The 17,861-nt window shown below is 33.8% G+C and overlaps 2 protein-coding genes across 2 annotated transcripts; both read left to right on the top strand.

Annotated features, from left to right (window-relative positions):
* The first annotated feature begins 434 nt into the window (after nt 1-434).
* Nucleotides 435-7,672, top strand: LOC111396905 (C2 and GRAM domain-containing protein At1g03370-like). The gene is made up of 9 exons (XM_023023508.1): nt 435-1,406; nt 2,306-3,544; nt 3,674-3,856; nt 4,006-4,289; nt 4,403-4,519; nt 4,745-5,007; nt 5,813-6,089; nt 6,230-6,502; nt 6,783-7,672. Exons 1-9 carry the CDS (start codon nt 1,058-1,060, stop codon nt 6,975-6,977), a joined length of 3,180 nt encoding a protein of 1,059 aa, XP_022879276.1. The 5' UTR covers nt 435-1,057; the 3' UTR covers nt 6,978-7,672.
* A 1,796-nt stretch (nt 7,673-9,468) lies between these two features.
* LOC111396904 (calcineurin B-like protein 2) lies at nt 9,469-16,457 on the top strand. Its single transcript, XM_023023507.1, has 9 exons — nt 9,469-9,547; nt 9,623-11,785; nt 12,376-12,458; nt 12,619-12,678; nt 13,809-14,013; nt 14,163-14,215; nt 15,167-15,247; nt 15,873-15,985; nt 16,164-16,457. Exons 2-9 carry the CDS (start codon nt 11,662-11,664, stop codon nt 16,219-16,221), a joined length of 777 nt encoding a protein of 258 aa, XP_022879275.1. The 5' UTR covers nt 9,469-9,547; nt 9,623-11,661; the 3' UTR covers nt 16,222-16,457.
* Nucleotides 16,458-17,861: the final 1,404 nt, after the last annotated feature.

Below are 17,861 nucleotides of genomic sequence, written 5' to 3'. Positions count from 1 at the left end.
TTATTTTATTGAAAAATGTGTGGTTAAAAATAAGATAGAAAAAATGAATTTTAATAATAATGGAGAACCAAACAAGGGTTAAAAAAACAAATATTTATTTATCAAAATTTCGTAATCCTAAATATATACAACATAGGATGAATGTTGCACTTTATACAGACAAAAGGCTATTAATCAAAAATAAGATTGGAATTGATGTTCTTCCATTATTCCTCTTAAATGCATTGGATCATTTTCTTTTCATTTGAGAAGGTAGAATATTTTTCTTTATTTGTACAAAGTGAAATTATAATCAGCCAGCCCCCAAAGAAAGAAATTTCTGATTAATGCAGTTAAAATATTTAAAACAATCATCAACTTGTTTAAGCAACCGATTATTAATCAATAAAAAGAGCATTTTTGTATGTTAATTAAGTCAATGAATCCAAAAACGCGCAGTTGCAGCGAAAAAAGGGCGCAGAAAAGTCTTTGCCTTTCTTCAAATGTTCCTACCACCGCACCACCCAACACCTCCTTCCCTTACCCATGAAAGAAACCGAGTTGATCCTATAGAAACCCATAAATTGAAATCCATTTTGTGGGTTGTAAAATATACTTGCTTTCTTGAAGTTCCATTTGGAGTCATCTTGTTGGTCTATTTAAATCATTCATTCATAGTCAGATCCCTTTTCTTTCCCTTGTTCCACTTATTTTCCTTTCATTTCCAGCTCAAAATTTGATTTTTCTTCTTCTTTTATTTTCCTTAGAAATTTGAGGAATTTTTAATTTTTTACTCCAAGATTCAAACTTCAAGATCTTTTTATTTCCCTTTATCCTAATTATATTTGTACTGTCTTGCAAAGATAGAGTTTTGAAAGTCAATTCTCATACTTCATATTCTTTCATAATTATCTGAACCTTCAAGATTTTTTCCAATCCTATTAACTACTTTTCAGTTCATTACATTTAATGCATCTCTTTCTTGTTCAAACATTTTATTCTAAAATTCAATATTTTTTGTTGTAAATTAACTTATCAAGACTGATCAGGGTTAATACTGTACTGATTCTTGCTTAATATGAAGCTTTTAGTGCGTGTGATTGAAGCAAAGAAAATACCAGCAATGGACCCAGATGGGTTCAGCGATCCATATGTGAAGCTGCAGTTGGGAAGGCAGAAGTTCAGGACTAAAGTTATAAAGAAGTGCTTGAACCCATCATGGTGTGAGGAATTTAATTTCAAAGTTGATGACTTGAAAGAAGAGATTGTAATTTCTGTATTTGATGAAGATAAGTACTTAATGGATGATTTTATTGGGCTTATCAAAGTTCCTGTTATACGAGTTATCGAAGCCAATGACAAATCCCTTGGCACTTCTTGGTACACATTGCAGCCTAGGAATAAGAAAGCCAAGAATAAGGATTGTGGTATGTTGATCACTTTAGCTAATTGGAAGTCAATGAGCTGTTCTTGTTATATGTTAGTCGTAGTATTTTATGATAATTAATGTTCATCAAATTAGTTTTGGATTTGCTTCTTTACATGTCATTTGACTTCAGTTGGGAACATTTAGACTTTAGCAACGTCCTTTATGGAAGAGTTGGAATCTTGAAAGTGAATTCTTCAACTATAAATATTTGCTTAGCACCAGTGGAGTTCTTCGAGAGTGTGCCTTTGCGTATGCGAGTGTGTGGATATATTTATATGTAGAGGGGAGAGAGAAGGGTGGAGATGTCTGAAATTGGTTGTTAGTTGATATATATGAGACCATTGTAAACATATGAATGCTTTTGTTTTCAACATTTGACACTTAGGTTAACGTGGAAATTTTAAAAAAATGGTCTGCTTAAAATGGATTTGGATGTTTGAAACATGTTTAGTTGAAAAAAATTAATTGTTTGACAAACAGTTATGAAGATTGAAGAATTGTGTCCTATGTTTCCAATTTGAATTTACAGTGCTGTACGTTTCCAGAAAGGTTACTTAAACTTAAGAAAATTTGAGCTCAATCATAAGCAGAGATGTGTGACATTTGAGTGATGTATCTAAGAATTTATCTCTTGCTTTATTGCTTGCTTACTTAAGATTTGATTGTATAGTGTCGTTTTGGGTGGGTTCAGATAAAGAGCATTCACAAAGTACACCGACTTTTGTTCTTGACTGGTTTGGTATTGTATACTGAAGTGTAATCAAATGACACAATTTGTTGTAATCAAATTGAATTCATCATTCTTAAGAACTGCATCCTTGAACTGTCGTTGTTGCTTCGGAAGTCTTGAATTACATCGTGATTTACTGATTAACATTTATTCTTGTATTCCACCAGGTGAAATTCTTCTCACCATATGTTTCTTGCAAAATAATTCATTGTTGGACTTGCTGTCCGGTGGAGATCCTATATCATCACCTAGGAAGTCTTTTGATATATCAATGGATTCCCCTTTGAGGTCTTCCCCATTGAGATCGTTCTCGCCAATGAGATCTGAAGAAGTTCCAACTTCTAAGGAGGAAAAGTCACACCCATCAACTGTCGCACGTCGAATTGCACAAATATTCAACAGAAATGTCGATACAACACCCACAAACTTAGTCGAACCACCTAATGTGACAGAATTATCAGAAAGTACAAACCCAGTTGGTTTGGGGACCAATTCTGAAGAGCAGTCTTTGTCAGGAAATTTTGAAGAAGTAATGAAAAGTTTGGAGACGAGAGAACAAGGAGGTGAAGTTCCGAATAATTTACCTGGAGGGATGGTTATAGACCAACTGTATGCAGTTGCACCATGTGAAATGAACTTGTTACTTTTTTCACCTGAGTCAGATTTTTTGAAGTCTCTAACGGACATGCAGGGATCCACTGATTTGGAAATTGGACCTTGGAAATCTGAAAATGGTGGCGAGAGCTTAAAAAGAGTGTTTACTTATACTAAGGCTGCAAGTAAACTGATTAAGGCTTTGAAAGCTATCGAGGAGCAAACATATTTGATTGCTGACGGGAAGGCCTATGCAGTTTTATCCAGTGTGAGCACTCCAGATGCTCCATATGGGAAATGTTTTAGGGTAGAAGTGCTTTACTGCATCACGCCTGGACCCGAGCAGGCCTCCGGAAACCAGTTGTCTCGACTGGAAGTTTCATGGCGTGTTAACTTTTTGCAGAGCACTATGATGAAAGGTATGATTGAAGGTGGAACACGACAAGGTATAAAGGAAAGCTTTGAGCAGTACTCAAATTTGTTATCTCAGAAAGTAAAACCAGTTGATGTCAAGGACATAGGTTCGGAGAGGGATCAACTTTTGGCATCTCTTCAGGTGGAGAGCCTGTCAGACTGGAAATTGGCTGTTCAGTATTTTGCTAATTTTACTGTAATTTCAACTTTTTTTATTGGGTTGTATATGGTCATGCATATCTGGCTGGCGACGCCTAGCACAATTCAGGGACTTGAGTTTGTTGGATTGGACTTGCCAGACTCGATTGGCGAATTGATTGTATGTGGAGTGTTGATTTTGCAAGGTAAACGGGTGTTAGAGTCGATCTCACGTTACTTGCAGGCTAGAGTGCAAAGAGGTAATCTAATATTTTTTCTAATTCAATTGTGTTTATTGCATCATTTTGATTTCTTTGTTCTCAGTATTTAGAAACTGTTAAGTGTTCACATTGAGTTAACATGGTTCAATTTTGTTTTGTTTATCACAGGCACTGATCATGGGATCAAAGCACAAGGGGATGGTTGGCTGCTAACTGTTGCCTTAATAGAAGGAATCAATTTGGCAGCCGTTGACGCAAGCGGGTTCTCTGATCCATATGTGTTGTTTACTTGCAATGGGAAAACGAAAACCAGCTCTATCAAGTTCCAGAAATCTGACCCTCACTGGAATGGTATTTCTGTTATCTTTTAAGAATTTTAATAACTTTATCTTTGATACCATTTCGCACGTTTGCTTCTTGATTGAACTATTAACATACTTTTATAAGTGGTTGGTTCATCACTGGTTTAATTTACTTCTTGGAAATGTGGTTCCTTGCAGAAATCTTCGAATTTGATGCAATGGACGAGCCTCCGTCAATGTTAGATGTGGAAGTTTTTGATTTTGATGGACCTTTTGCTGAAGCTATGTCTCTTGGACACACTGAAATCAATTTCTTGAAAAGTAATATATCTGACTTATCAGACGTCTGGATTCCGCTTCGAGGGAAGTTAGCTCAGGCATGCCAGTCGAAGTTGCATTTGAGAATCTTTTTAGATGATACCCGAGGTAGCAATGCTGTCAAAGAATATATAACTAAGATGGAGAAGGAGGTGGGAAAGAAGGTAAAGTTCCTGGTGTTCTGCCCAATTGAATTCATTTCGCAACTGGTTTACATTAGCTGGTTGTTTCATCACCTTTTTTTAGCTGTCTAATATGGTGAAATGAAAATTTGCAGATACGGTTGCGATCTCCCCTAACAAATTCATCTTTCCAGAAACTCTTTGGGCTTCCCCCAGAGGAATTTCTCATCAATGATTTTTCTTGTCACTTGAAGCGCAGAATGCCTCTCCAGGTACTTGGTTTTTAGAATATTTGTAGTTTTTCCTGGTCATTTAAGACTTCACACTGGTTATCTTTTCCTTCACTCAATGTCAGTCAAATTGGCTGAAACTGTAAAGACCTCTTCCTGTATTTACAAAAATTATGTAATAAACTCTTACAATTTGAGGATATTTTGCTTATTCTTGTTTATATTTCTAAGTTATATCTCAGTAACTGATTACTGCTCCATTGGCAGGGCCGTCTGTTTCTGTCAGCAAGAGTAATTGGATTTCATGCAGATTTATTTGGACACAAGGCAAAGTTTTTCTTTCTTTGGGAAGACATAGAAGACATTCAAGTCATTCCTCCTACTTTGTCGTCAATGGGTAGTCCAATCATCGTCGTGACTTTATGGCGAGGCAGAGGTTTTGATGCACGGCATGGAGCAAGAACACAGGACGAGGAAGGCAGGCTGAAGTTTCATTTCCACTCTTTTGTGTCTTTCAATGTGGCGCACAGGTATTTTCAGATGTAAATTAGTTGTGTTTCTACAAGATAACATAATTTGTAAATTTTATTTTATTTTCTATTTTTTTTCATTTCTATGGTATTTTTTTCTTGCCCTATAAATTCCCTTAGGTGTCATACCATCAGATACCGACGGTGATCTTATAAGATCTCCGACATTTTGGGTTTTCATAATTTTCGGCCATACTATTACCCTTCTGTCATTTTTTTCTTTCTTAGAAGTGTGTACATTTTTCTGGCTATCATGCCTTGCTCCCTATTTCATCCAAAAAATCTGCTAACAGGGTCATCAATCTATCATTTCTTCACCGAAAAGCACTTAAAACATTCTGACAGTACTTCAGTCCAATCCACTGAAAAATTAGAGTAGCATTCTTATGAATAGCATAGCATTAGCTTTAAATTTCCTTGATATGTCAACACGCAATCTTTCAAATAGTACTGACATGAGACGTTTAATCTTTGAAATTCTTCATTTATATAGTATAAATTTAATTTTATATTTGTTATTAATTTTTCTTGTTGAAATTTTTTATTTATGAGTACCTATTTGTTATTATAACTTTGGGTTAAAAATATGTAATATTTCTGAAGAAGAATGACTATGGTAGAATGTTGGTATCTGACACGTGTTAGGCACACTACACTAGTTAAAATGCCTGTGCAACACAACTTTTTATTGTGTTTTACTCTTTATTATTGTTGCTCTTTGGTAGCCTCGGCTGTCTGAGAGAAAATAAGTCTGGCCTTGGCATTAAATTGTCTTTTGGTTTCATGTATGTGTTGTGTTGTATAGAACAATCATGGCACTATGGAAGGCAAAGGCATTGACTCTTGAGCAAAAGGTACAAATAGTTGAAGAAGAATCTGAAGCCAATAGACTCGAAACATCTGAAGAGGAGTCCACAGCCGAAAACCTCCAAGGTCCTGGGCAACAACTTGAAGCTAATAGCCTCCAACCAATCTACGAAGAATCTGAAGCCAAAGGCCTTCAAACTGAGGAGAGTGGCTCCTTTTTGGGTATCAAGGATGTTAATATGTCTATGGTTTATTCCTCAATCCTCTCTGTTCCAGTAAGTATCATTCCCATCTTCTTCGCTTGACCCTATCTCTCTATCACAATTTCTATTCCTTTTGAATTTATTATTATTATTATTATTATTATTATTTTTGGATTGATTGCCTCACTATTTTTATCGCTTGCCATTTTCAGACTAGTTTCTTTATGGAGCTATTCAGAGGAAGCGAAATTGACCAAAGGGTCATGGAGAGAACCGGATGTCTCAATTATACTCCCAGCCCTTGGGAATCTGAAAAGCCTGATGTATATCAGAGGCAACTTTACTACAAATTTGAAAAGCGTATATCCCGCTATGGAGGAGAAGTAACTAGCACTCAGCAAAAGTCACATCTTCTGAGTAGAAATGGTTGGCTTATAGAAGAGGTCATGACACTCCAAGGGGTTCCACTGGGTGACTATTTCACTGTATGTACACTAGCACCTTTAGCACGCGTTATAATCCTGTGACGTGTATTTCTGGTCTTTATTCCTCATGCTATACAGGTCCTTTTGATATTACATTGCATTGTTTCCAAACATGTTTGAACATGTTACCTTTCTCTTGCATTTTAGTTAAGAAAGTTAACTTTTCTGCTCTTTTAGCTGACTGGCCAAATAAGTAACTTATTTCCAATTTTAGACTCATGGAAAAATTACTTGTTTTGTAACTTTATGTTGCTGACTAATATGCTGTGCTTATTTGCAGCTTCATTTGAGATATCAGGTTGAGGACCAACCTTCTAGATCAGTGGGATGTATTGTTCAGGTGTACTTTGGAATTGCATGGTTGAAATACACCCGACATCAGAAAAGGATCACTAAGAACATCACTTCAAATCTTCAACAGCGCCTAATGGTCATGTTCAGTTTACTAGAGAAGGAATATGTGTCGGGAGCTTAGATGATGAATCCGGACAATGTTGGTTTCTCTTCGGTGAATTCAACCGGGAAAAGATCCCAAGGCTTTCATAGATGATGGTCAAGATTACTCGTTGTTAGTACTCAGTGCATATTTGGTGTACTACCGAAGAGGATTGAACATTTATTCCTTAATATCGTCTAGTGTTATCCAATCCTTCCTACCAAATATGGCTGTAGGAAACTGTCTTACTGGTTTTATGTGGGTCTCCAAATAACGGTAATGTCAGTGTCAAATTACAGAATATGCTGCGAATTACATCTTTAGGAGAAATACAGTCGACTACTAGACGAGAAGACAGTCTTTCAAAAGTCTATTGCGAATGGGTCGCCAAGTGTATGTACATGTAGAAGAGAAATTGTTGGTGGGAAACTCGACAGAATTTTATTCATTTGACAGTCTCTGATCAAGGCCAGAGACAAGCCTAATTCTGGTTGGATATTGTTTTCAAATGTTTTTTAACAGATCATAGAAGGAATAATATTAATACACATGTAATCTTTTTGTAGGTATATTATTGTAGTGCCTGAGATATTGGTGCAAAAATTTCCAGTGCTAGAATGGAATTTGAGTCCAACATAGGTGGCTGCAACTTCAATGTAATTTTAACATTCATGTTTTAGAGAAATTGTCGAAAATTAAGCCTATGTTTGGAATTCTGCTTATTATTGTGGTTACTGAATTCTTGCAGAGACTCTCCTCCTCATTTTTTCCTTTTGTTTGTTGAAGAAGTGTGAAAAATTGATTTCCTAATACCTCGGATCGACAAAATTATATGCACAGAAGCTGATTTTTCTTCTTCTTGAGCGATCTTCACAGAAGTTTTTTATTTTATTTATTTATTTATTTATTTTTTTTTTCCAAAGAAGCACAATTTCCACGTACAAATATTTAAAAAGAATAATTATTTATGACATAATTTTATACCATTCAATATTTTAGAAGAATATTTTGTCGGTCCTGAAGAAAATTTCTATACAAATATTTTGAAAAGTACTGTGTTAATGCTTCTGAGAAAGTATTTCTTTAAATCATTAATGTTTAAAAATATGACGTTCATGTAAAAACATGATCTTTACCATGTTAATGCTTCTGAAAAAATATTACTTTAAACTATTAATGTTTAAAAATATAACATTGTTCATGTAAAAATACAATCTTGTGAATTAACGCTAGTGAGCTTACATCTCAAAATTATTTTTAATGATTATTAGTTTGGATGAAGCTAGAAAATTTTGCTGCACATCATTTAATACAATTGATTGTCATGTGTCCTCAATCACTTATTAAATAATTATTATTGAGAATAAAGATGATTCTCACATGATCGTTGAAGAAAATTGTACTTAAGTTAGTAAGAATAATTAGACATATAAAACGATTATTTATACTTGTACCTAATTATCAAATTTCGGGCTGAGATAAAATATATAAACTCAATTTTTGTAATTTTATATATTATAAGAATTTAGTCTTTGCCTTTAGTAAAATGATTAGTAAAGACTAATAATTAAATTAGATGATCTAAGGTCGATTGTATATGATCTAATTATTAGAGTTTGAATAATATATGTCTGATTAGGTCACTGTGGTAGCTCTATAAAGTATTGAGACTTAATTACAATAATTATAATAGCTTTGAGTTTAATTATAATTACAATAAAATTTTTGTACCTAGTTGTAATTGCTATAAAAATTGTAAACTTGATTTTAATTATAATTGAAATTCCAGGATTACAGTATACTAATTGGATGTAGAATTTAATTAAAACTTCTAATTGAAATTGGAATTATTATTGTACATGAATTGAAACATCTTTATCCCTATAAATAAAGAATAGATGGACATGGAAATTTTAGAACAAAATATATAATTCCATTTTGTTCATAGAGAAAAAGGAGAGAATTTTCTTCTTACTTCATTCGACTGTGTAGTTCAAGAGGGTATCCACCCATTAATGTAGTCTTGACTTTAGTAGAATAAAAGATTTGAAAGTTTGAAACATCAAATTCTCGCAATTAAAAGCCGAAACCTCGTAATCCAAAAAGTTGAAAGTGTGTGATTTGAAATTAATTCAAGAATTGATAATCAAGGTAAAAAAATCGAATATTTTATTTTTGATATAACATACACATGATCATTTAGATGATTTTATTTATTAAATTAAAGAAATTTTTAATTTTCGAATAATTTTATTTTCGCATTCCAACAATTTCACCATTTTTATTAATATTTGCTGAAAATTTAATTTTAATTCCTCCCGTCGTCGGCAACCAAGGCAGCCGATAAGTCTCCGCCCTGTCACTATCTGGGTTTCCGTACTGGCCGCAGTAGTCTTATTCATAATCAATCTCTATCATCTGATGTCTGCTTTATTTCTTAAATTACAAGTAAAAACCACAAAAACTCTCCATTACCACTATTTCACAAGAACCAGCAGTTCAAAATTTGTCTTTTTTTAATCCGAGAAAACAAAATGTTAAAGCTTAATCCCAGCTCCTGCATCTCTCTGTTATCTTCTCGTTCCCACATTCCCATTTTTGCCTAAAAGGTACGCCCCTTGCCATTTTTTCTTCTTTAACCAGTATTGTTTACATGTATATAAAATGTTGAATTTTGTTTTTAGGGCGATTTTAAAACCCGAGAAATTGAGATTTTGGCGAAGTTTGTTGAACGGATCCAGGGTTTTCACTTTCCCATTCAATTTACCAATGCACATTGGTTCTTGTGTTTTCTAGTTCCTTGTCATAATTTATATGCATCAAATCGTGTTTTTTTATATTAATTCAGAAAAATAAGCGATCTTTAGGTTGATTTTGCATGGGATTGTCTCATGCTTATTCAAAATCCTGTTTTTGCAGATTCATTCTTTCATTCTTTACTGATATGTTTAGATTGAAGTTTCTTATAACTCAATTGTCCTGTAATTTTTGTTGAAAATAGAACAGAAATTTTGCCTTTTTTTCTTTGTAAGTAAAGTGCAATGGAGAAAAAATTTATCTCTAGAAAGGGTTATGCTTCCCAGTGCCCTGGTTTGGATTCATTCGTCTTCTTCCGATTTTAATTGATTTTCATCGTGTTTGTCAGTTTGTGTGGCAATATGCAGATTGACATTTTATGGAAAGATGAAATCTTTATGTAATTTACAGCTTTATGTTGAACAGACTTTTATATGTGTTTCTTCCACTAGCACGTGGTTACAAGTATTTCAATCTGTCAACAATTTAACTTCGCTTGAAATGATTCATTTTGGATTTCAGTGTCATCCATGCTGTACTGCTGCAATGAGATCTACATTTAGGTCCTCTTACTTGTGCTATCACTGCCGTCGTCTAAAAGTGAATCTTCCATGGATTTTTAAGATTTGAATTGCATTCGTAGAGATTCTTTTGGTAATTACGCGTGTGGTAATACTTGAATGGTCAAAATAATGGTTTTCTGAAATTGCAGTCCTCATAATAAATAATGATGGCTCCACTATTTCAAATTATTCCCACCTGTATGTAAACAATGTCTTACTTGGTTGTATAAATTGCATCAGAGCACTCTGTTGTTCCTGGTTTTCTTAAAATGCAAGTCCTACTCGGGAAACTGTGAGCCCCGATCAACATATTTTGGACAATAAGATGCTATGGAATCATGAGCCTTAGTCAAATTATAAATGCACAAGAAATATACTTCAATGTCTTTAGTTCTTTTATTGTTCTCTTTGTCTTTTTTGCCGCAATAACTTTGTCGTTTACTATGATATGGCTGCTGAACAATGATATACTGATATTTCAATTATTGCAGTTGTTGAATTGGCAACAGCATATAGACACTAAACCCTAATCTTATTTGAAACGAAATCTTTCTGTTCTCTATTCCAGTTTTTGCCTTTATTTTGTATTTTAGAGGACAAGTAACAATACCCATTTACAAAACTTGATGACAAGCTAAAGGTCTCCAAGGAAAATTCTTATGTATATCAAAACATATCAATTCAATTATATAGCACACTACGATATCAAACAACTTACGGAGGAAACACATGTAAGAAACATTAGTTAAGTCATTATAGACTATTGTGAAGATGTGTTTTAGAACATCAGCCTCTAGCGTGAAGGTAAACAATTGTGTTAATGTACACTGCATAACTTTTATGCACCTATTTCTTTGAAATTGTGATTTTTATTTCAAGGCCTGTTAAATAATTTTGGAAACAAATACAGTTTATGACCAATTTTTCTTTACTTCTTTCAGAATATGGAGAGACATCATATGAATTAATGGGTCGAGATACAAGCTATATTTCTATATAATGCTTATTACACCAACATGTTAAGTATCAACAATCAATTCCAATGAACTAAACAAGTTGTACGAGTAATTCTGTAGGACATCATGATCTTTCTAACACTATGCAATCAATTACTGTTGATTGAGCTGGAGGAATAAATGAAGTAAACGTAAAAACCAAACATAACTAAACCAATTTACCACGTCTATGTGTTCTTTTAGGTTCTTTGGCTATTCATTTATTTCACGCATGCCAGTCTGGACGAGGCAAAAGCTCCAAAGTTGGTTTGAGTTATTCACTGACAGTAATTCTGCTTATACAGGATGTAAACGGTTTCAATTTTATTGTCATACAGGCCTGGATTGTTATGATTTCTGGAAAAGATCATGGTACAGTGCCTAGAAGGAGTGAAGCTTCTGCTTTCTGCAGTTATGAACTTCTGTGATTCTGAAACGTATAAGCAACCTAATTGCTTGGGACATGCTGAAGCTCTTGCAAGGGAGACTGTATGTATGTCATTATGCTTTCTTTCTTGGACACTTCAAATTTTTGTAGTAGTTTGAAGCAACATTCACACTACTGCCTTGATTTCATATTTCTGTTCTTTCAAAGATGGTGTGGCGTTTTATTGGAATAAGTTAAGAGATGTTTAACATAATGAATGGGTTTGGTGACTTGATGCTATTGAACGCCTTGAGTCATTTAATTCTTCCATTGGAAATTTGGTAAGAATGAGCAAATATGCTCAGGAAGATCTAAAGGATCAAATGAATGATATAAGAATAGATATTTAAGAAGATCCTATTTAAAAATTTTTAATGAAAATATTCTTAGTACCTGTTTAATCATTTATTTTGTGTGTGGAGGTTGAGCTGCCGGAAACCCGGGGGAGGGGGGGTGTGTAGAATGAAATTTAAGCTGAAGGGAGCAAATACCCTCAATTTGACATCTATATAAGAAAGAGTAATTTGTTACTTTCTGCTAATACCTATCCAATGGATTGCATCTCATTTCCGTCCTTACACTTTCTTAACTAAGCACATAAATGCCTGCTAATAACGAGTTTTTCTTCTTCCTCTTTGTTCATCCCTTTCCTGCAGTTAGTGTAAGTGATATAGAAGCACTGTATGAATTGTTTAAGAAGATCAGCAGTGCAGTGATTGATGACGGACTCATCAACAAGGTAACAGACTTTATATAAAATCGTTTTATCACAACATGAGAATATTTTTGCTTCTTGCATTCATATATCCATACTAAAGATTACTCTTTTCTGTTGTTTTTTTATTCATTTACTGAATCTTGATTTAATTCTTCTGTTTCTTTATATAATTTTTCGTCAGGAGGAGTTCCAGCTTGCACTTTTTAAGACAAACAAAAAGGAGAGCTTGTTTGCTGATCGGGTTAGTTTTCACGCATCAAGCATATCCATTTAGCCCATGTTTGGCCTCCATTCTTATCTCATTCTCATTCTCATTCCGTTTCTCTCTCTTATTTTCAACCACACAATCTTCCATAAAATAATATTACACACCTATCTAAAACTTTTAATTCTTTTTCAACCACACATTTTTCAAAAAAACACTATTCCATCCATTAAAATTAGCTAAGAATGGGGGCCAAACACCTGCTTATTGATATCACATCCTATGTCTACCATCATTGCCATTTGGCAGCAGTGTTTTCTACTTTTCGCCCAAAATATTGTGTAATCATACTAACTGTAGACACTTCCATGTTTGAATGTGTTCTCTTTTCTCATTGTGCCATTGAACTCTTTTGGAGAGTCTTGGGGGCTTCTGATAAATCTCAAAAGCTGATCAATGAAATGAGTACTAAAATGTTTTAAGTTGCTGTAAAATTTAGATGATGGTGTTAAGTGCTGTTAATTGAGTTTACCCTGTCAATTAAATTTGAAAATAATGTGAAGGTAGAGTCAAGTACAATAAATTTTACAATTTTGTCCTTTCCTTAAAGTTGCACCTGAGTATCTGTACAGCCAATTATATATCAAAATTACTACATTAAAAGTAATGCAAGCCATGAATGCCTTGAGAGATAACTTGCTATCATTCAAAATTTCAAAGAGTAATGCAGATACTGTTTGAGATCCTTGAGTTTGTAAGATACATACATGAAAGAAGTTAGAAGATAATATTTTTTGCTCGAGCATTTATAGTTTGTATATTTTCCTTTTCTATTCCTTCCTCTCTGCAACTTCAAATTTGTGCCATTTTTATGCAGACAGCAATCTCATTTTTCTATAAAAAGCATAAATTTAATCATCACCTAATTCTTTTCAGTTTTCAGGCCTTAATAGGATTATTAAACACCACCATAGGATCTGTCAGATGTTCACTGTTTTTTATTGTAACTCTGCACAGTTGCTCTCATTTCTGTTTGAATTTATTGTCTATTTACCAACTAAGCATGAAACTTCTTTGGATTTGTTTCCCTTGCTAATTACTTTTCTTTCGTTATTTAGAAAAGCTTCTTTTATTGCTCTGACTATATGATTTGTTTATTTTCCCAGGTGTTTGACTTGTTTGATACAAAGCACAATGGTCTATTAGACTTTGACCAGTTTGCATGCGCTCTCTCAGTTTTTCACCTAAATGCTTTAATTGACAATAAGATTGATTGTAACAATCATCCTTTTATTGTCATTGTTTTTCCTTTTTCTCCATATTATTATGGTTTTACTTTTCTGTTTTCTGAAACATTTTTTCTTGAAAGATGTTTGTTCATAACAATAGAATTAGGGATATCATCATTTGATACTACTTTATGTGATTAATTATTCTCCAGTTGCTTCTGTATTTCTAACTTGTAATTAGTGATACTGATTTTGCTTTGTGCTGGTGATACCAAAACATTCCTTCTACAGTTTCATTCCAGTTATATGAACTCAAACAGCAAGGATACATTGGAAGACAGGAGGTAATTTTTTTTTTTTTTTCCGTATCAATATAATTTTACATATAGCATAATTTTTCTCTTAGAGTGCTTTTTCATGGAAAATGTCATTTTTCCACCCAAATTCCTACTTTTGTTCTATTTTTTTCCATGGAAAATATTTTCCTAATTTTGGTCATGCGTTTTCAAAGAATATATATATATATATATATATATATTTTAGGAAGTTAATTTAAGTTCTTTTTGGGAACATTGCTCCTTGTTTTAAATTGCCTTACTACTTGATCTTGCATATTTGGGCCCTATAAGTTTGTATTGACCAATCTGCATGAACATTTCTATGGGACAATGTGCCCAAAATGTTGGGCATCAGACGTTCCACATCTGACGTGTAAATTTCAGAAAACCAACTAAAAATGAAACCTGTTGGACATGTGTATTCGACACTATTGCACTTTATTCTTTATGGAAGACTATGTACATAGTGTACTGTCATCTTTGATATATTATTAATTTCCAATAATTAAATGTTCTATGCTCTAATATGATATAAGCCCTTGTTTGGTACCCATTTTTCTCAAAATACATTTTTCTCTCTCTAATTTTTAACCATACACTCTTCAATAAAATAATATTACACGGAAAACTAAAACTTTTCTTTATTTTTTAACCACACATTTTTCAACTACCACTATTAAAAAATGCATTTTTACCATGAAAATGAGAAACAAACATGCTCTAAATTTATCCATACGTTTTTATTTGTGTATCCGGGCACTGTTATCTTATAATTTTGGAATTTCCAAATCACCATGTCGTTGTCTATGTGTTATGAGTATCACCCCTCATAATTTCAAAAAAAGCCATCTATTAGAATTTGTTCAGTTTCGTTCATGTTTTGGTTCAAACTTCTAATCATCTCACATTCTTCGAGCTTGTGTACGAATGATTTTGATCTTTCCTGTGTCATTGTAGGTAAAGCAAATGGTAGTGGCCACACTTGCTGAATCTGGCATGAATCTTTCGAATGATGTGATAGAATGCATCATTGAAAAGGTAAGTTCTTGGGACAGTTGATTCCATTCACAGTTATTATCTGTTGAGTTTGTGTGAGATGATGGATTTGTGGGGTTTAAAGAAGACACATTTTAAAAAATTATTATCTTCATGAAATGGTTGAGGTTGCACCTATTGCCTATTCGAATTGAGAGAACAGGTTAAAATTTTTGGAACTTTGGGAAACTTTGGACACACTCTAAGGTCATTAATTGCATTGCTTAGAGAAGTAATGGGATCACTATTGGTTGTATTTTGTAAAGGAAAAGCAAAAATTGAGATTACATGGAATAACATGATTGAGCAAGGGTTTGAATTCGTCTTTAACTTTTGAAATGGGCCCTGATGTAGCCGCGTAGAAACAGAAGACCTGCTGATATAAGACACGTGTGGACTCAACCTTTGTGTTGAGTTGTACAGTTGATAAAGTTTATGATTTTATATTTATTTTCAATTTTCGTGAGTGTTTTATAAGTGAATATGAACTTTGCTGTTTACGCTATGGAGGCAATTTTGCCCTGTTTTAGTAGATGATGAGATCTCTAGATCTATATATAAAAGTACACGATGCATGTAAATTTACCATGGGATCTCTCGCAATAAATATATCACGGTTCTGTTTCAGACCTTTGAGGAAGCTGACACTAAACATGACGGGAAGATTGACAAAGAAGAATGGTGGAGCCTAGTAATACAACATCAATCTCTCTTGAAGAACATGATCCTTAAATACCTCAAGTAAGTGTACTGTATCTTGTTGGTGCGATTTAAATTCAGTTCTGGTAGACAATAGACCATAAGCGTTTAGTGTCCAACCACTGGATGACCATTTTATTGATATTAATGATTATTTTATTTTTTGTTATTGAGATAGCTGCATTTTCTGGTTGCTAAGTCTGATTTATTTTTGATACAGAGACGTAACGACCACATTCCTGAGCTTTGTATTTTACTCACAAGTCGATGATACCTGAGTTCCGAGGCTTTCTCTGGTGAGACAACATGGCAATTCTGCGTGTAGACATTTACAAGGAAAGCGCTGGCCTGATCGGATGCAGAGAGGCTGTGTCGAATTCTTTATTCCTTACCTTGTTGGCAAATTTTTAGATTGCATATTTTCCTGTTCAAAATGTTGAACATTGTGTGTGTGTGTGTGTGTGTGTATATATGTTAGATTTCTTGCTTGAGTGGATGCTTCGGTTTGTTGTTATTGGTCTTATTTGAATCAGAAGGACGTCTGTCTTCAATTATATTCGAAATAAATTTGGATAATATGCAACTGAACTCGTACTGTTTTATAAAATATTAAGCTATCTGTTTTGGTGTAGATTTTTGGTAAATTTTGATAAAAATTGAGAAAATATATAGTTGGAAAGTTATGAAATCCATAAAATGTCGGATTGAAAATAAATTTTAGAAAATGAGGATAGAGACGGGTTAAATATATATTTTTCAAATGTAGTGGCGTCAGGAGTCATCTTATGCTACCTGGAGTTAAACTTATTTGATAGAAAGAAGTTAACACATTGTTTAATCTACACCCCCATGAGAGTTGGACTCATACGAGATCCATGTAATTAAAAAGGCCAAAAAAGTGCCCTCACCCATTGTGCACCCTCCCTGGCAGCATAGCAGCGTTCTTTTGCTCGAACGTCGTGGGACCCAAAAAGGTTGCATGGAAGACGGGGTTAAATGGTATGTCACTCAATTTTGGGCAGAGTTGTATCCGGGCCATGCATCTTCAATTTAGTGGAATTAATTGTCCTAATTTTGAGTGGAGTTGCATTTAGGTCTCTCATTTTTAATTTTGTGCAATCATATCATTCTACTTTCATTTTTTAGATCTGATCACTCGTATTTAAATTGGTACAATCAGGTCAACCAACTTCGAGTATTGATGGAAGACCTCATGCATATGTAGTACCAATTATTAGTATATTTCATAAGTAAAAAAATACCACAGGCGAGCTATGGGTATTTGCATTGCACTACCACTTTGTTTGTGTGCAACATCTTAAGAAAAACAACAAATGTCAACACATTTGTCTTGTGATTTTATGGAAGTAAATCCATCCCTTGAAAGAAATCATGGATTTTTAAAATAAGGAAAGATTTAAGATTTGACCATCAAGAATTAAATGTAGAGATTTATTTGCGTATAACACATATATTTATGACCCTTCACTTTAATTTTTCCAAAAAGAATAGTAATTTAACAGTTCCATGGCTACATATTTAGTCGAGCACATTTGTTGAGTCATCCATGCCTATTTTCCCATCTCCCACAATCTACTCAGTTCCTTTCTTCCGCAACTCTTGACCACCTGAGAACGCTGATGTGAATTGAAATAAAAAAAGCCGTCTGCTAGAATTTTTATTTTGAAACTACATACAACTTTCCATGCTTTCTGTAGGTAGTCACCAATTGCAACATTGACTTTTTCCCATTAAACCTAGGAGAATTATCAACAGGTTGGACTGTTTGTAAAGTACGACACAAATAACTATGGACTTTTTTCATTCCTCTCAATGTTCTAACATTTGATGATTATGTACATTCATGCGCGAATTGCATATCATAGTGATCCCGTTGTTCGCTTGCCACTCGTTGATT

Source organism: Olea europaea, chromosome 7 (assembly GCF_002742605.1).
Source record: "Olea europaea var. sylvestris chromosome 7, O_europaea_v1, whole genome shotgun sequence".
In the NCBI taxonomy this organism is placed as follows: Eukaryota; Viridiplantae; Streptophyta; class Magnoliopsida; order Lamiales; family Oleaceae; genus Olea; species Olea europaea.
Note: the sequence above shows the minus strand (reverse complement) of the source record. Positions and strands in the feature narration are given on the sequence as shown.

Bases quoted from the DNA above. Each gene is read 5' to 3' on its own strand.
- LOC111396905 (XM_023023508.1), top strand. From the start codon at position 1,058: ATGAAGCTTTTAGTGCGTGTGATTGAAGCAAAGAAAATACCAGCAATG. The intron at 1,407-2,305 runs GTATGTTGATCA...GTATTCCACCAG, and splicing joins AGCCAAGAATAAGGATTGTG to GTGAAATTCTTCTCACCATA. The intron at 6,090-6,229 runs GTAAGTATCATT...TGCCATTTTCAG, and splicing joins CCTCAATCCTCTCTGTTCCA to ACTAGTTTCTTTATGGAGCT.
- LOC111396904 (XM_023023507.1), top strand. From the start codon at position 11,662: ATGGTACAGTGCCTAGAAGGAGTGAAGCTTCTGCTTTCTGCAGTTATG. The intron at 12,459-12,618 runs GTAACAGACTTT...ATTTTTCGTCAG, and splicing joins ATGACGGACTCATCAACAAG to GAGGAGTTCCAGCTTGCACT. The intron at 15,986-16,163 runs GTAAGTGTACTG...TTTTTGATACAG, and splicing joins ATGATCCTTAAATACCTCAA to AGACGTAACGACCACATTCC.